Source organism: Aedes albopictus, chromosome 3 (assembly GCF_035046485.1).
Source record: "Aedes albopictus strain Foshan chromosome 3, AalbF5, whole genome shotgun sequence".
In the NCBI taxonomy this organism is placed as follows: domain Eukaryota; kingdom Metazoa; phylum Arthropoda; class Insecta; order Diptera; family Culicidae; genus Aedes; species Aedes albopictus.
The window spans coordinates 217,497,101-217,515,092 of record NC_085138.1 but is presented as its reverse complement, the minus strand read 5'-3'; the positions used below and the strand labels follow the sequence as shown (position 1 = coordinate 217,515,092).

Sequence of the window (17,992 nt, the reverse complement as noted above, 5' to 3'; positions counted from 1 at the left end):
GTAAGAATGCGGTCATCCGGACGCGCTGTGGACTCTTTTTACTGTCGCCATGAGACAGAGTTTCTTACAAAAGTAAGGGTGCGGCAAGGGGGAGTCGCTGAGCACATCTTTACTTGCGCCAACTATTTTCAGTGTGCCACCGGGTATTGAATTGTGCCTCAGTGTGCCCCGAAGTGCCACTGCTTGATGATTCAGATTTTGCTTGGCAACTACCAAGACAACCAACTGTTTGTTTTCATTTTGCAGGTCAAATGCACATGGTTGCCTAGTTTTTTCACCCAAACTCAAGTGTCAAAATTGTGCCTCAGAGTGCCTCGGTGTGCCACACAGCGTATAATACGGTGTGCTTGGCACCTCTTGGCACACTGTTCCAAGCGACTAGCCCCTTGGGGTGCGGTCATCCGGACGCACTGTGGACTATTTTAACTGTCGCCATGAGACAGAGTTTCTTACAAAAGTAAGGGTGCGGTCATCCGGACACGCTGTAGACTCTTTTTACTGTCGCCATGAGACAGAGTTTCTTACAAAAGTAAGAGTGCGGTCATCCGGACGCGCTGTGGACTATTTTTACTGTCGTCATGAGACAGAGTTTTTTACAAAAGTAAGAGTGCGGTCATCCGGACGCGCTGTGGACTATTTTTACTGTCGCCATGAGACAGAGTTTCTTACAAAAGTAAGGGTGCGGTCATCCGGACGCGCTGTGGACTCTTTTTACTGTCGCCATGAGACAGAGTTTCTTACAAAAGTAATGGTGCGGTCATCCGGACACGCTGTGGACTCTTTTTACTGTCGCCATGAGACAGAGTTTCTTACAAAAGTAAGGGTGCGGTCATCCGGACGCGCTGTGGACTATTTTTATTGTCGCCATGAGACAGAGTTTCTTACAAAAGTAAGGGTGCGGTCATCCGGACGCGCTGTGGACTGTTTTTACTGTCATAAATCGTTTAACACGCATGTATATACTTACAGATCTGATTCAATTGGTAATCAAAACAAATGTTGTCAAAAAAAAACACAGAAATGCGTAATAAAATCACAATACCCGAATGAAACTCTCTTTGCGTAAAACATACATTCAAGACCTTCTCTTAAGAAAAAATCGCAAAATCTCAGATTTTCAAATCTTTTGCTTATACTCTCACAAGCGACATTTTTTTTTGCATCGAAATCATGCATGAGGTGAATGTTGTGCTTGCTCTTTGTCAAGTGTTTTTTCTTTTGCTACTGTCTTTTGGCACGGCTTAGACCTATGCAGATTCATCTTGTCGGTTTTGATGTTTTTAATAAGAAAAACGTCGGTTTCTTGTTTTTTTTTATACTACAAAATATTGACGATTATCTCAAACTGTTCGATTTTGCACCGCCGAGTAAAGGTATGAATCATTTTCACTCCACAATGCTTGTGAGCGATCTAGCATGATAATCTTTAGCGCATATAGATGTGCAAACTACGCAAAGTGATTTTACACTGATAAGCGTTCTTTGTAGCGAGTTTTGGCAGGACAAACATAGCCAAATTGACCACGCTACTGGTCCCAAAAGTGAATGAATCAAGCAAACTTCTTGCAATGATATAACCGACAATAAAACATTCGTTTAAGGAGATCTATCTCCAGATAATTATCTAAACTCACCACTGCCTGGGCCGTTTGATCTAGGCATCCGATTTTCCGGAACACTCATTTTCACTCACTTTTTCACACACACGCCAGGAAAACTTAACCGCACTAAAACCAACGAACACTCTCATCCGGGTCTGCACCCGTTTGCCATGACCCAGAAGATTCGCTATTCTCCTGGCAGGATCGCCAAATGTGGAGCTTAGAATTATTGTGGACAAGCGGGTGCCCCCAGGAAGTAACTTGTGTTTATCTTTTGACGTTCACCAAGTGATGACGCGACGACCGTTTGCACGCCTACTAGATTGCATGATGGGTATTTGGCAGACCATGTGCTACCAGCGTTCATTGGAAGGCTAGTCGAACAACAATGCTTATTCAATACCACACAGCATGTACCGACACCACACCAATAACGTTTCCAGCCTACGTTGCTTCACTATAAGCTGATCGAAAAGTTTCGAAAGCGATGAAAAGACAGGCTTGGCTGGAACGCAACAGCTCAACGGCGAGTAGGAGCAGCTAACAATGCTGATCAGCGTCGAGTCTGTTCGTGTGCTATTCGTACGGGAGGTTGGTTTGACGCCCACCGAAATTTCTCAGCTGTCTTGCATCCAAGCTGATTTTTTTTAGTGAAGTTAGTGCTAATTACACTAAATCCTTTTTTACACGACTTTTTTTTACGCGATTTTATTTTGCACGATTTTTTTACGCGATTTTCTCGAAGTTACGCGACTTTTTTTACGCGATTTTGGTTATTTGCGGAGGGCAAATCGCGTAAAAAAAGATTTCCCTTTGATTTTTTTTTCGCGATTTCACGAAGTTACGCGAACTTTTTTTACACGATCTTTTTTTGCGCGGACGCATCCATCGCGTAAAAGCAGGATTTAGTGTATAGACTCATCACATACAAAAAATGAACTAAATTGGTTGGAAGACAGCCTGGAAAACGTGGTGGGCGTAAAAAGGGAGGCAGCATTTAATAGGAGACTCGACTGTATAAGGCAATATTGTCATAGTGTTATATTGGTTCTTCATATCATAAACAACTGATATAGTTCCACAAACACAATTCCAAATATACAACATTTAAACAACTTCTCTGAAAATTTGATAATATTTCATTGAAACAATCGCAAATTACAGTTGTTTTAAAATATAAGATATGATAAAGTATATTGAAAATGTTAGTAACTTCATAGAATACTCTTTAAATTTCACATGTTAATCGTTCCTTGCAATGAATATATCTTTTGTACCTCATCTAGAACGTGATATATTCACGTTTTTTACGATACTGTTACAAAACTCAATAGGTGTTTTTAACATGCTTATAGACAAAGCGATAGTATGCATATCCCCAATGAAATTGGAAACAAAGCTTAAAATCGTTGTTGCTGATGATCATTAAAATGGAATATTTATAAATTCACGGAAAACACGTTGGTAGCATGAAGTATAAAGCTGGCTAGGAAAACGATAAGCATTTAGGTTTACTTTAAGAGCTTCTCTATCTCAAACATTATACCGACGATTTACAAAGCCTCCTAGGAATACCAAAACCTTGGGCTGTGAATTCACTTTAACTCTCGTTTCACCATGAAACGTTTTCAAATTCACCGACAAGTTACCAAAATATCACGTGCTTGAAAACATAAAAAAGGTTGTCAAACTCTTAGAAAGTTTATGTAATCAACGCTCACGGCGTGCCACATTTTTATTTGTATTCGAGTAGCAGGTAGAATTATGGAATATAATTTAGATTCTCAAACCACGGTAATTAACATTCCTCTCAATGAAATGTCGTTAAAATTTTCAGAGAAATTGCTTGAATATTGTACTTTTAGAATTTGTAAAACTCATTACACCGTTTAACACTAGTTTGCGTTATGGGATGAGATGAAAACGAATAGGTGTTGGGACCATAGAAACCCTAATGTTCCAAGTTCTTAATTCAAACTTCGGTCATAAACTGTGAAGTTCCGTTCCAATATTTTTCGAAAATTCTTTCACTAAGACACTTCTAGGGTTCCAAAACCCTGTTCTTTTTTTTTCTCATCCCATAACACGTTTTTTTTAATTTTGTCGAGCAGTGTTATTTGTTTATGATATGAAGAGCACCGTATGACAATATTCCCTTATATGAGATAATTCTATGGAAAAAGAGGAAAATCTTCAAACAGTAAAAACTTTGGTTTCCCTCGATAAAACATTTTAAAATTTTCGGATCTTTCGAATCCCGGGTGTCAGTCTGGTGTAAATTTTTATTTGTTATTAGCGGTTTCAGGCACACCGTGCGTGTATGTTTACTAATATCGAAGACGGCTAATAACAAGACAGACAGCTCCCACCCTGTTGCAGGAATGCAGGCAACATGGTTGAAACGCCCTCAACGATTCACAGGAACATTAAAATGTGATTGTGTGTGTGTACATGCAAATACGTACACGGAAATGGTAGCATCGCATGCACACTCATTCATGATGTTGTTCCCTGAAGTCGTTCGTGGCGCTAGTGTGCTTGTAGCTCCCAAGGTATATGGAGCAAGAGGGTAGATGTCTGTCTTGTTATTAGCCATCTTCGCTAATATGTATAAGAAAATCCTATATAAATGGCGCAAAATCTTCAAATCACAAAAACTTTAGTCTCTCTCGATGAAACATTTTCAAATTTTCAGAGGAGATACTAGAATAGTATATCTTTCAAATGGCGGGTCCCATTTGGGTGGACTTTGTTAATAACGGTTTTTGGCACACCGTGGCACCATTTCGCGAATGTTTTCATCAAATAGCAAGCTTGGTTGAGTGCATTTTACCAACCTACACCACTGTGTTTTGAATCATTTTAAGTTGTTTGTTTTTTAATTTACTTTTCATTTGATATTCATTTAGTTAGAATTTAGGACATTAAATCGCATATATTGTACCGGTGAGGCATTCGACCTCCAAGCTCCCACACCACATGGCACACATTGATCGCAACAGCAGGATCAACAATCGAGCGCGGTGTGTGGTGTTGTTTTGTTTTTGTCGAATGAAAGGAGAAAGTTACGAACCGCGAAACGTGAGGGACGCGAGTTTTTTACTCCCGTTTTTTTGTTTTTATTAATGTGTATTTTTACTAAAAACTAATTCTACACTTTTACCCCCGTGTAATTTGACCGGACAAGTTGCTATCTAGCCTCCGAGTCGTTTAACCATCTGGAAGGTTGTGTCCAGCATCGTCGGGAGTGTCCGTTTCCCCCAAAGGGAAAAGTGCCGGCTCGCGGTGCGGGAACAAGTGTGGTACTGTGATAAAAGTGCTACAAGGGTGTAGATCACCGCCATTGCGTTGCGGTTCACCAAGCGTCGATCACCCACCGTTCTCGCTACACGGGCTCAGCCAATAGAGCTTTGTCTCGCCCGTGTAGCTAATAGCCAAGGAGAACGAAGGCAGGACAGTACAAAGGGGCGTACTGCCTGCGATGCGGTTTCTACCGGGACTTGCTACGGCGAGTAGCTAGTCCGGTGTTTTATACACCACCGTCGCTAGGGGGGATCCGATAAACGAGTCCGCTCTTCCCCCTAGCTAACCGTCAAAGACGGCTGCATTGCAACCTTTTAGTGCCCAAAAGTGAAGCAGAAGCGAGCAGCAAAAAAGTTCGATAGAAACACAAGATGCAAGAAAAAGACAAAAGATAAACAAGTTATATTTTTTATTTATTTATTTGCTACTACATCTCTGACAAAAATTGTCACACAGACTGTTTTAAAAAAATTTAATCCTATTCTTAAAAACTAGTTTACTTATATTAAAATCGAAAACGTCACACACTTGATTAAACAATCTACAACAAAAATCAAACGGGTTAAACAGTCCATAGTTAGTGCGGTGGCCAGGAATCCACAACAGTTGCCGATTTCGGAGCTGACGAGTAGGCGCGTAGAGTCTTACGTTCTCGAGAAGGGAGGTGCAGTCGATATTGCCATTGATGACATCAAAAATGAATAGTCTTTGCAGCATAATTCGACGACTTGCTAGCGGTTGTAGACTTATTAGTGCACATCGTTGCTCGTAGGGAGGCAGTTGAACCGGGTCGTTCCATGGGAGATTCCGTAGAGCATACCTTATGAAACGTTTCTGGACATTTTCGATACGGTTGACATTAACATCGTAGTATGGTGCCCAGACTTGAACTCTTGACAGCTCTTTTTCCAGAGACTCGGTACGAATGGTTTCAGCAGGCCGTATATCAGCCGAATAATTCGCCAAAAATGGCTTTTGAGCAGCTCTATTAGAGGATATAGAACTTATTAGCTCTGTTAACCATGTTCTATATTCGACTATAGAGCCGAATTAATGCCACTTTTACGGTTTAATGGAGAAGTTGCGGAAATGCGTGATGGTGTAGCTTAGGGCCCATATAGCCGAGGCGGTAAACGCACGGGTATTCAGCATGACCATGCTGAGGGTGACGGGTTCGATTCCCGGTCGGTCCAGGATCTTTTCGTAAAGGAAATTTCCTTGACTTCCTTGGGCATAGAATAGAGTATCTTCGTGCCTGCCACACGATATACACATGCAAAATGGTCATTGGCAGAGGAAGCTCTCAGTTAATAACTGTGGAAGTGCTCATAGAACACTAAGCTGAGAAGCAGGCTTTGTCCCAGTGAGGACGTTACGCCTAGAAGAAGAAGAAGATGTAGCTTTGGCTGCCAGATGAATTTTACCCGTAGCCTTCATGTAGTACAAACTACACATTCACAACCACAAACCACACCGTTATTCTTGTTTACGGACGTATCCACTTTCGAACGTTTTTGGTTCGATTGAATCAGTAGGCCATTTAATTTTGCTGGCGTAAACGGCTATGCGAACGATGCACATTCGAAAGTGGGTTACTATGCAAGATTTTAGATGAATTTCATTTGCACCCCGAAATATTAACCGTTATGTGTCCGGCAAACTTTTTGCTTTTTTCTACACCGTGTATTTTAAATGGGTGCTGGGTACCCGGGTACCCCGGCCACATAAGGGTTAAGCAAGAAGTTGCCAATAAGTTGTGGAGCTTCGTAGCCGTGAGGTTAGGGTCACCAAGCTTCTAATCGCACCATGCTATGGGGTGAGGGTGTGATTCCCGCTCCGGGCGATGAAACTTTTCGTGAGGATAGTTTCTTTTCTGTATCCACTGGTGCTCGTAATGTGTGTCGTGTCCGTTTTTCTAGTGTTAAGTTTCATTCAGTCTGTGTAGCCTCTGGCTGAAGACGGTGTCCGTGTCTTAAAAAAAAAGACGGTTGTTTTATTACATCATTTGGGTGCCAAAAATTAGGATACTGCTCGTTGGTTGAAATCACCGTTTCAGCTGTCTAGTTTCGTGGGTAGCTATCATTATTAAAGTTCAAATCAAAACAAACTTGTCAGCTGTCATTCCGAATTCCAATGTGGCGGACTGTATGATCTATCATATTGGATTACCTTCCTTTTACTCACCTTGGCCTAGACGACTGACGCCGCTTACTGCACGAACTCGGAGCCTACTAATAAACACGAAGCCTACTAATGATGTCATCAAACAGAGATGTCTTGTTTCGTTTTGAATAAAAAGTAAAATTTATTTTGTGTGGATTGCATATCAACGATTTAATCAAAATAGTTTAGAAATTGCTAGTTGTTTTTGCAGTTTAATGCGTGCTCTTTGCTCGAACATCTGAAAATGTTTAATGTAAGATCGTTTCTAATGTAGTAGCATAGTAGAATACAACTTACACGCTCTTTTAATCAATTATTTTATCTTCAGATAGTTCGATAAGTAGATTCTAATATTTTGACTACATTTTGACTCATTTTGTATTAAAATGATTGCAGTGGCTTTTCTTTGTTCGTTTCAGAATTTATTTTTACTAGCATTTAAGCTATCTAATAAAAAGTATTAACCCTACTAAACAAAGAACCAACGAAATATTTCCTGAACAATCCATATCTAGTTTTGTGTTCAACAGTTTCACGCTTTGAGGACGAAATAGTTCATTAGTTTAATTTTTATGATATTGAGAACAAATATTAGATGTTTCTTTTTTAAAAACTATGTTGAGTGATTGCTTGTAAAAAAGTTTTGACTTTTCAATATTTGATTTAGTTTTATTCGGTGAATATTTACTATTTTTAAATATGGTAATAAGAGGCTATAACTCTCTTTTACATGAGGATTTGAAACTTGCATTTTAAAATTAGTGTTGCATTTTCACAATTATATCACATGTTTTTGTATAAATTATTTTTTTTTCAGTTAAATAGATTTAAAGTAGATAAATAAACTATGTAAATATCATGTATTACATTCATTGGTTTGCTTTAATATAGTCTGCGACATGCAACATAAGATACATTATTTGTTTCCTTGTTTTGCTTCCCTTGAATGGAGAGTAAGCCTATAATTGCCAGCCAAGAAAATCATTTAGGGGATTCACTAAACAGCGTAAGCTGATTAAACTAATTAGTCGTCGCAATCACCAAGGCAATCTTTGGTATTTCTTTCACAAATGAATGAAACATTTCAATAATCAGATAATCATGGCATACGCAGTTATAACATGTTTAGTGAATACCCCTATTGTTACCTAATTAAAGAAGATTGCTGTATCATGTTTTTGTAGTATTCAATGTTGACTATTGCGTGCTGTCGACTATAGGTTTACTTGCCAAATTTGTATGTGTACTTAATTGTTAATAATTATCTATTCTATTTGGGTTGAATATTGGAAAATTCTGTAATTGTTCAATGGAAAAATACTGTTGTATTTGAAAAATGTTGTATAACTTATAGCTCAAGGACAAAAATTTGTTTAATTTTCGTGCACTATCTAGTAAGATGCTCTCTTATCAAATAAGCAACTTGTTTTAGTATATGTTCATGCTTCTATATGTTTTGTGTTCATTCATGGACACACTTAGAGGGTATCCATTAAGTTCATCACGAAAACAAATGACTCGCCGAAACAAACAAAAAAGGATATATAAGCAGGAGCATGGCAAAGAGGTTCTAAAAATTAAAATAAAGGTTTTTCGCTGCTTTAAAATTAAACAAGTAGTTCCGCAGAATTTTTTATCGTATGTAAAAATATGAGCCACTTTTCCGGCCCACATATATTTTAATGAAAAACATCGTAAAACACACGATCACCATTTTTTGGTGACATATCTAATGGACATAATTTTATCAGCATTATAAAAAAGTCACAACTTGCAAGGAATTATAAAATAAAAAATGATTTTTAAAATGATATTTTAAGCATAAATACATAGATCTTTTGAAATATGAAATACATTAAATCTATACCAAAAAATAAGGAGCTATAATTGCGTAAACTTAGATAATATTTTTCACATCTGCAAAACCATAATTCTGTGAATATTATTTACGCACGTGCGGCAAAAGCGTGAACATACATTCGCTGTTAATCATGAACAATATTGCGCGTTTCACCGTAGATTATCGCGCAAAAATGATCAAAATCGTCCATAGATCGCCGCTTATACATCTTATCGTGTTCGTGTCTTCTACAAAAAGTGCGGAAATTAACATAGACCGCACAGAAGACTGCCAAACGAACAAATGCAACCGCGCATATCTATTAGTGTTTTTGCACAACTTAGCACGATATTTTTTCTTGCAGTTTATAATAATGTACATATTCTATGATTCGCAAACGTTTGTTTGTGTAGTTTTTTTTATAATTGTATATTATCTCTAGTTCAATTGCTAAATTGGTGTCGCAAAATTATATTTCTCTTATCTAAATTAGTTGCGAAAATATCTTAATTTTTGCAATCATTTTCGTGTTGCCTTAATGCGATATTTTTACACAATGTTCATTACTTATTTTCAACAAATCGTGTTTTATTCTAAAAGATGCACTTTTGGCATAGCTGAAGATTACTGTTTTAAGTTAGTCCAATTTAAATGTTTTTTTTTTTATTTTACATAAATATCTTTTTGCAACTATTACTTAATTCCATGTTTGGATTCATCAATCTTTATAAAATATACGATACGTTATTGCAACTTGTATTGTTTTAGAGTTTTCGACTTCAATTTTAGTTTTACCTTTTTATCGCGTAAAAAATAATAGATTATTTTCGTTACTTTTACCTAAGGTTTCAAATGGCTTTCCAACGGCCTAATGAGTACACGTCGAAAATTGCAAATTGGACAGTATCACGTATACAAAAACACGTAGATTGCTATTCTTCAACCGCTTTTATACGCTTTGGATACACGGTACTATCCCAGATTGCATGTGTGTACAACTACAGGAAATCACAGTCCTAAATATGTGTGGCGTAATTCAAGCATTCTTGTAACGAATTTCATTCCATTCTATCGATATTCCTAATATCAGTTGTTAACGTTCATTTTCATTCCGTCATGTTGATATTAAAAGCGTTTAATTAATAGGATAATGACAATTATCAAGTAAGGAATCAACTAACAAGTTAACTACATTTGAATCTTGGATTCAAGTAGTTTTATAAAGATTTCACCAGCTTCCATGTTAATCAAAACGGAAAAAAATATCCCGTTACAATTATTTAGTTATTGCAAAGTTTGTTTCGTCAGCACTAGTCGTATGTTTTCAACGAGGCTTGCCATTTTTAGGCTATTGCGAAAAAAAAAACTGTAAAAATATGATTTTTGTTGAATAAATATACGACTTGTGCAGAAAAAAAATCAACTTTTTGGAACTCGTTCCATTAATAACTGTTGCAAAAACTGTTGCATTACACGTTGCATACACGTAGAATTAATATGTAGCAAACACAAAAAAACGGCCTACCTTTACTAAAATCAAAGTACTGAAAAGTGGAAACAAAAAAAAAAAAAGAATTCTAAAAATGTTTCACTGACTCAGTTTTTTCTGTAATAACAAAAATATCAATAATAACACCGCTAGCCATCATGGTTTCCCATTGCGGAAATCATCATGGTTACAGGTCGCAAGCCCTGGCAAAGTGTGGAACGTTTTGATGGCTGTGATCCCTGACCATCATGTAATCAAAATCCCAGGGATACTCAAGTAACCATACTGCTGGGTAGTGGGGGTTGCGTATGTGGGGTGCATATATTGACAAGCATTGCTATGGATCGTTAGGGCTGAATAGGAGCGAGGAATGGATCTACGATTGCTGAATTGCGATTATACCTACTGGCATAGTCGTGGTTTAACAGTGGTGGCGCCGCTTTTCACTTGTGTTCGGCCTTGGTGGTTTGTTTGGGCAGTGCGGGTAGGTCTGTATGTACTTCGTACGTGCAGTGCGTACGGCTTCAGCATTGTGGTTACTTGGGTAGTGTAGGATAATTGGGTTTGGGACTGAGGAGGTCGTCATTGATTCTGCCGACACCATTGAGTGCTCATTGTTGGCGGTTGTGTTGGTGACGATTTCTTCTGCTTTATAATCTCATTTATACCTCGCACAAACTTTGGGAAGAGGGACTGCTTTGTAATGCAAGAGAGGGATTTAAACTCTGCGTTACGGGTTGGGTGAGGTCATGCAGATAGAAGCAACCCAGGTGACCGTGCGGCTCGGGTCGTGATGGATGCATGAGTGCAGTGTGTGTGGTGTGGGGTGCGCTCCCTGTGGGTGCAGTTGAGTCGGGGTTGTAGTGGAAAGAGACCCTTCTCTACCCTAGATCGGTTTCGGTTGTACGGGCGGGGTAGTGTTTGTCTCATTTGTGACGTGTTGTGCGTGATTTGCGGCCCGAGCTGCGTGGTTACTTGGGAAGTATTGTGCTCTGCAATCTAGATTTTGGTTTTAAGGTGAAGCTATGGCTGGGCTGTGCCTCGGATTTGTTGGGCGCAGGTCGAGAGAGCTGGTGGCGGTTTGTGTCGGAGGGTTTGCTCGATTGGTTATTCACTGGTGGTGGCCAGTCGATCGACTGTTCACGCAGCCTGTCATTTGGTTCTTGGGGTTTGTGCTCTCGAGGTTCGGGGCGTTGCTTCATTGTATCTTCACTTTAATACTAATATTCCTTGTTTGATTAACTGACTATTATTCCAGGCGCTTAACTCATTCTATTTCATAGATTGCCAGATTTGAGGGTAATGGTTCAATAGGGTGTTAGCAATCAGAGTGGATTAGAACGAGTTGGCGCCTACAATACACCAACACTAACACACATACACCAATACTTACACGCACACATGCACCTACAACTAGCTGTAAAAGACCAGTGGGCGGGACAATGGTGCCTACCCAACAGTTGTAGGTGGGGTGTTTGGCTTAGCTACATGACTTGGTCCGGCAAGCCCATAAACATCAATTGGTAGACGTATTGCCTAGTGAAAAGACAACGCAGATGGGCGAAAGCCAGGGGATGCGTTGATAATAGCAGAATAGAATAGAATAACAAAAATATCAATAATGCTTTTATATCTAAGCGACTTAACCCTTTGGAGACGGCATTTTCGTCTTTCTGGATGCAACCTCGCTGGTCTAGAACACGTTTGTAATGGTCAGTTTTCTCGGCTGGGCTAATGTGACCCATCCGTCTCCAAAGGGTTAAACTAAGTTTTTGGGCTTTAGTTTTATGTTCTAGTATGCCATACTGATTCTTCGACTTCGCATTCCTCCCCTAGCAATACCGCCTTGGGAAATGCTGCGCCCGATCTTTCCTTCACTGCCTTTCCGCTCACGAGCTTTACGAAGCATGTCTGATGTACTAGGTTTGCGATTTTCCAAAACGGAGCCACAAGACGATTGTTGCACACTTCCTTTCCTGCTGCTATTGTGACTGCCCAGTATATCGGAAGTTGACGAACGACGTATATTTCCAGTGCTTACTGACAAATATACTGAGCTTCCATGTGGTGATTGCGTCAGCTCTTGGTAGTTAGTTTGTGTACTCAAATATTGCGAACTGGTAGTATCGAAACTTCTGCGATGTTGTGAGCCACCAGGGGATTGAGCATAGGTCAGAAGCAGTTTTTGAGATTCGTCATTTTCAACTGTTTCCACCTTTAGATATGGCGCACGAAGAATACAGGTAGCTTTTTGTGATGAAGCAGATTCGTTTCGAGTTTTATCAACAGTGGCTTTTTGTCCTTTCAGGGACGAATATATCGATTTCAGACTAATATCCAACGATTTGAAACTAATCAAACTCGAATTGCGACGAATTTTTACTTTGTTGTGTTTTGAGATTTCGCTTTGCTCGTTTGTGTTGGTTATCATTGTATCAATTGACTTATTGCGATCTAATTGGCGTGCACTTTTATTATCTTTGGTTGAATTATTGTTTGTTTTAGTATTAGTCGAATTACTATCTAAGCGAGTAGTGGACAAAAGTGAAATTTCTAAATTGCTAGTAGATTCGGACACTTTTGCATATTTCACCGTATCCTTCCTGGAACTGGCTTTGGGATTTTCAGAGTATTTTATGGACTTTAGGGAAAATTTGTTACTGTCTAAATTCCCCTGTTGTCACTGAATTTCACAAAAACTAATCTTCTGCGATTCTTTTTGATCGTCACCCATACTGATGTCTTCTTCTTTTGGAGACTCTGCCCCACAAGGCACTCCTGTTGAACTAGGAGGCCCCGGGGGGCAGGCTGATTGTCACCGAAGAGCTAGTGTTGAAATTGGAGGTGGCCTTACTGGTTTATTATCCAAAATACGCTCAATTTCCAGCATAACGCCTGTTGAAAGCCGTGGTAAGAGCTGAAATGAAATAATGATTATTAATTAATGTTCAATAGTCAAATCTCTTAAATTATTATCTACACACTATGTAATTCTTTGCAATTTATTTTCACTGCAATATGCAATAGATAATAAGTTGCTATGGCCATTGCCGTGTGGAGGGAGATTAAGAAATAGTTATTTAGGATAGGTCAGCATAGTTGATTTTTTTTGCAACACAGCTTTTTCGATCTCTTTTACCGTCCAAAACAACTGTGCAAAATTTGGGCGTGATCGGTTGCGTTTCTGGCATCCACATTACGATTGAAATTTGAATGGGATTGAGGAAGGAGGTGATTGGGATAGAGACTTGCAGCAAAAACCTAACCTAAAAGAAATACGATTTGTAAACATTGCCCTCAAAATTTTTTTGGGGCAAGGACGGCTTTATGGACCGACGCCGAAGGAAAGAAAGAGAAGGAGACAATGATGACGTCAGTGTGCAAGCGCTCATAGGCTAATCCAGATTGCCCCCATTGTAGAGGCGCTTTGTGAGATAAGGAGAAAATCGTTTGTTTACATAAAAAGTCATTTTTTGTCGTCAAATTTTACTAATTTTTTGCTCTAGAAGTTGCTATTTTCCATTTGCAATGGCTTCCAGTATCATCAATCTTGATGCCAACGCTGATAGATACCGGATTTTCCAGCTAACAAAAAATCCGGAAGATCGCCCTCCGGAGGCATAGCAAAAGCTCCTCAAATTAATCACATAAATTGTTCGTGAGCACCTACCGGATCGAAGCTCAACTGAAAGATAATTAAATTTTCTTTCCCAAAAGTGCTCGTTTGTTTCTCTACGATGCGGAATTCAATATGAAATGTGCCACCTTCTCTTATGACAAATCACAAACACTGTTACATAGAGCTTCCACCTTGAAACGCTTAGAGAGCGCCACTTGTCTTGTCGCTTGACGTTTGCATACAAAAAGGCAAGAGAGGGCATTCTTTCTGTTTTTATTCTTTGGTTGTGTGCTAGTAACGGACCAAATATTAATGCCCATATCAACTGATTCCAGGCTACTTACACCGGAGGAAAATCAATTACATTGCTTCACAGCTTCGGGAAAATTCATTTATTACGTTCATCGTTTTTCGGGATTTCTAGACCCCCCTCCCCCTCTGTCACGCTATTTTCCTATACCTAATACACGTACTGTCACACTTTCTTAGACCCCCTCTCCCCCCAAAATGTTGGACGTAATTTTTGAACGTTCCCTTCCTGGCAAACGAAGTTTTCTAACTATTTCTGAAGCAACATTTGAAAAGGGCCCAAGAGGTCTTGTGTCTTTTTTCGAAAATGCTCCGTACACACCAACGTTGCTGATCAACTGTCTAAACTGCTGGATGGTTCAACAAGTTGTGCTGTTACTCAGTAATTTGTATTGCTGAATGCAATCAGCACACAAGAAATAAGAAAAGTTTGCTGAATACCTGCAAAAAAAATTTTGCAGTGTAGGCCCTAAAGCCTGGAGCACATAGCGTCCGTTCCGTCGAGGTTTGCGTTTTTTGACAGTTTTCCCATGGGAAATGTGTCAAGCTACTGTCACGCACACGCAACGCACACGTATGCATTGTGTGGGGCACTTAACAGCAGCCCGCCAATGCCCTTTTGAAATGTTGCTCCAGATTTAATGAATGTAAACACTCAAAACGGTTCACTGTATACTAGCGTGTCCCAAAATTGCACATAGTCTAAAAACTTGGGGTCTAACCAAGCAAACGATAGCTACACTCAGCGAAGTAAGCCACCGAAATTCATCAAAATACCTTATGAAATTTAGCCATAACTGTAAAGTATGGATGCCATAAGAATACCTTATGAAAATTGAACATGCTTATTATGACCTAATTACATACGATAAACTTATGAAAAGAGCAGAAAAATCACAAAATGTTGCAGACTGGAATCGATCCATGAACGTCGAGATCACTGAGCTCGTGCCCAAACCCACGCGGCTATCGACGCTTGAGAATATCGTGTTGCTAAATGTGTATAAAAGCCAAACTGTGAGTCGATTCTGCGTCATAGACCGATCTTATGAAAATCGTTCTAGACGTTATGAATTGTTTAAAGGCCATTTTATAAGTTAGACCTTATGATAATCTTAGGTTTATTTGCCTGAGTGTATGGGTGTAAGAAACAAACTTTTCTATGACGACAGCTTTCAGAAATAACGTTTAGAGGTCGCCCCGGCAAGATTTTTGAAAAATGGCAATTTTTCGTAAAAAAAAATCATACAAATATCTTTTACCGTACAAAAATTGGCAATATCCACCATTTTTATTTTTTTTTACAGTTTGGTATAGATCCAAACTACTTAGTAAAAATAATTAACGACATGTTTTGCAGGTAACTTGTTGATACTGAATTTTTGAACTTACTAAAATTTGTCATTTTTTGATATACTATGCATTTTATCCATCATTAAAAGTATCTCAAACTAATATTAATTTTAAACAATTTCCATAAAAAGATAGGAAATTTTATGAGGAAAAACTTTGCCGAAGACAGCATGGCGTTTTTTCTATCCGTTTTAGAGTTATTCACGATTTACTATTTGGTGAAATTTGTATGACGTGTATGTGTTATGGTATTCAAATTGTTCTAACCTTGGATAACATTACGTTAACTAACTGGTGTTGATAAGATAGTTCAAGTCAGTAAATGTCAAAAAGGACATGCTCTGCTTTTTAGAATATCTTGAATTGGAACTTATTATCTAAAAATTGGTATTCTTACGAAAGATGTTTGCATTATTTGCTAGCTAATTTCTGTATAAAGGGATTGAATAACAAAACCTAAAAATCAATTAATAATATCACCATAATTCTTCAACACAATCAAGACAAAAACTTGTTGAGCATATGGGATTTTTTCATTTTGTATATGTTTTTTGTAAGTTCTTATGTGACATTTTTATAAAAATCAAATTTTACCAAATAGTAAATCGTGAATAACTCTGAAACGGATAGAAAAAACACCATCAGGTATCAGGTATCAGTAGGTCGGCTCCAGAGGCACGTTCTCCTCCATTTGGAAATTTGTGCCATCGCCGAATACGAGAATATTCATCATTTACCTGAGGGAGAGCGAAGGGAGGAATAAGGGATGGGATAGGGAAAGGGGAAGGTAAGGGAATAGGGTCGACATAATCGCATAAGCGTACCACAACGGGTTCAAACAGCGCCCTGAAAAGGGCACTGTAAATAACGCATACTTGCCACAACGGGTTCAGAACAACAGAACATCCTGAAGATTCAGGTTTCTTAGGTCAGTTTCACTTTATCAAGTGTTTACCGAGTACTCGGAAACGCAGTTGCGTAAAAACTGGGTAGTTACATATCAAATGATTCAAAGTTCCACAGTCGGATTCTCAGCTAAGATATACAAATGAAGCAGCCTGTTGAGGCTTGTGATGGACAAAATCATAAGTAGGAAAACCACATTGAGTTATCTCAATTGCGTTTCTGCTACGAGATTCCTTAAAAGTCATGACAAGACTCCCGCATGGGGGCATCCACAAATACTCAATTTCCTAATCGCTGCTTGACGTAATGCCGAGATAAGATGTTGGTTTTTGAGCATTTGGTAAATCCAATTGGAAATCATTGAAAGATAAATACGACAATCCATGCGGCTTCCAATATGGAATCGAAAGGTACGTGTTCAAAAGTATTCTGGAAATCCAAGAAAACACCCAAACAAAATTGTTTTTGAATGAATGCTTTTCCGATATCGTAAACAACATTGTGTAAAGAAATCACAGTGGGCTTTGCATTTTGGTAAGCATGTTGGTTCCCATGGAGAGGCCTGTTTGCTAGAAAAACATCACGGGTGTGATACTCGACAAAGCGTTCTAATCATTTCAGTAGAAAGAGGTCAAATTGATAGGTTTGATCTTCATACGAGGACATTATCCACTTACGTAATAAACTTGACAGTATAATCCCACCAAGATTTGGGAATAGCAAGGCTGCAAACAAGCAGTTTTATCAAAACATTTTGGGGCTCGAGGCATGACACGCAAGATTGTCGTTTCAATTTTACTGAAAGTAGCAAACATCGGGTCAAAACGCAAAATGCGGAACCATATAGGTGTTAATTAAAACATTACATCTACATAGAAATCCTTCCTACGAAAGTAAGGTTCTTGGACCAAAGCTGTTCTTTTTTGCTGAAGATTGATCTGAGCTGTCATAACCATAGCCACTACCCAAACTAGGCACGATCAAACTCTTACAATCACAACACAAGAAAAAAGAGCAGCGATAAAAGCCAATTCGGTATCGATTGAAGAACGCCAGAGACGAACATACACAGAGGACACTGTGAAGAACGCATAATGCGAAGAGCCATATATGTAGGTTATAATTAAAGCTAATAAAAAACATACTAATAATCCCACCCTTATTGAGCCTCGCAGTTGAGGCTTAAGAAGGATAGCAGATTATCTCGGAGAAACACAAGGTCAACTGCACCATTGCTTCGGTTAGCGCAGTAAGGGCAGAATACTGTGGAGGGCGCCCTAGTACTCCACAGGCTCTGTTTGTAGTTAGGTTTTTATTAGACCCCCCTAACCATTCATTCCTTGGCACGGTAAGCATAAAGCCGCATAACACCATGAATTAGGGGTCACCTGTTTAGTGGGCTCTTACCA

The 17,992-nt window shown here is 38.9% G+C and overlaps 1 protein-coding gene across 4 annotated transcripts in view; it reads right to left on the bottom strand.

The window, feature by feature from the left end:
• Positions 1-11,998: 11,998 nt before the first annotated feature.
• Positions 11,999-17,992, bottom strand: part of LOC109411905 (voltage-gated potassium channel subunit beta-2) — a 167,785-nt gene continuing 161,791 nt past the window's right edge. For all 4 annotated transcript variants that reach the window (XM_062858905.1, XM_062858904.1, XM_029877221.2 and 1 more), the window contains one exon: positions 11,999-13,313. In XM_062858905.1, the coding sequence (XP_062714889.1) occupies positions 13,212-13,313 (102 nt within the window). In that variant the 3' untranslated portion in view covers positions 11,999-13,211. The remainder of the gene's footprint in view (positions 13,314-17,992) is intronic.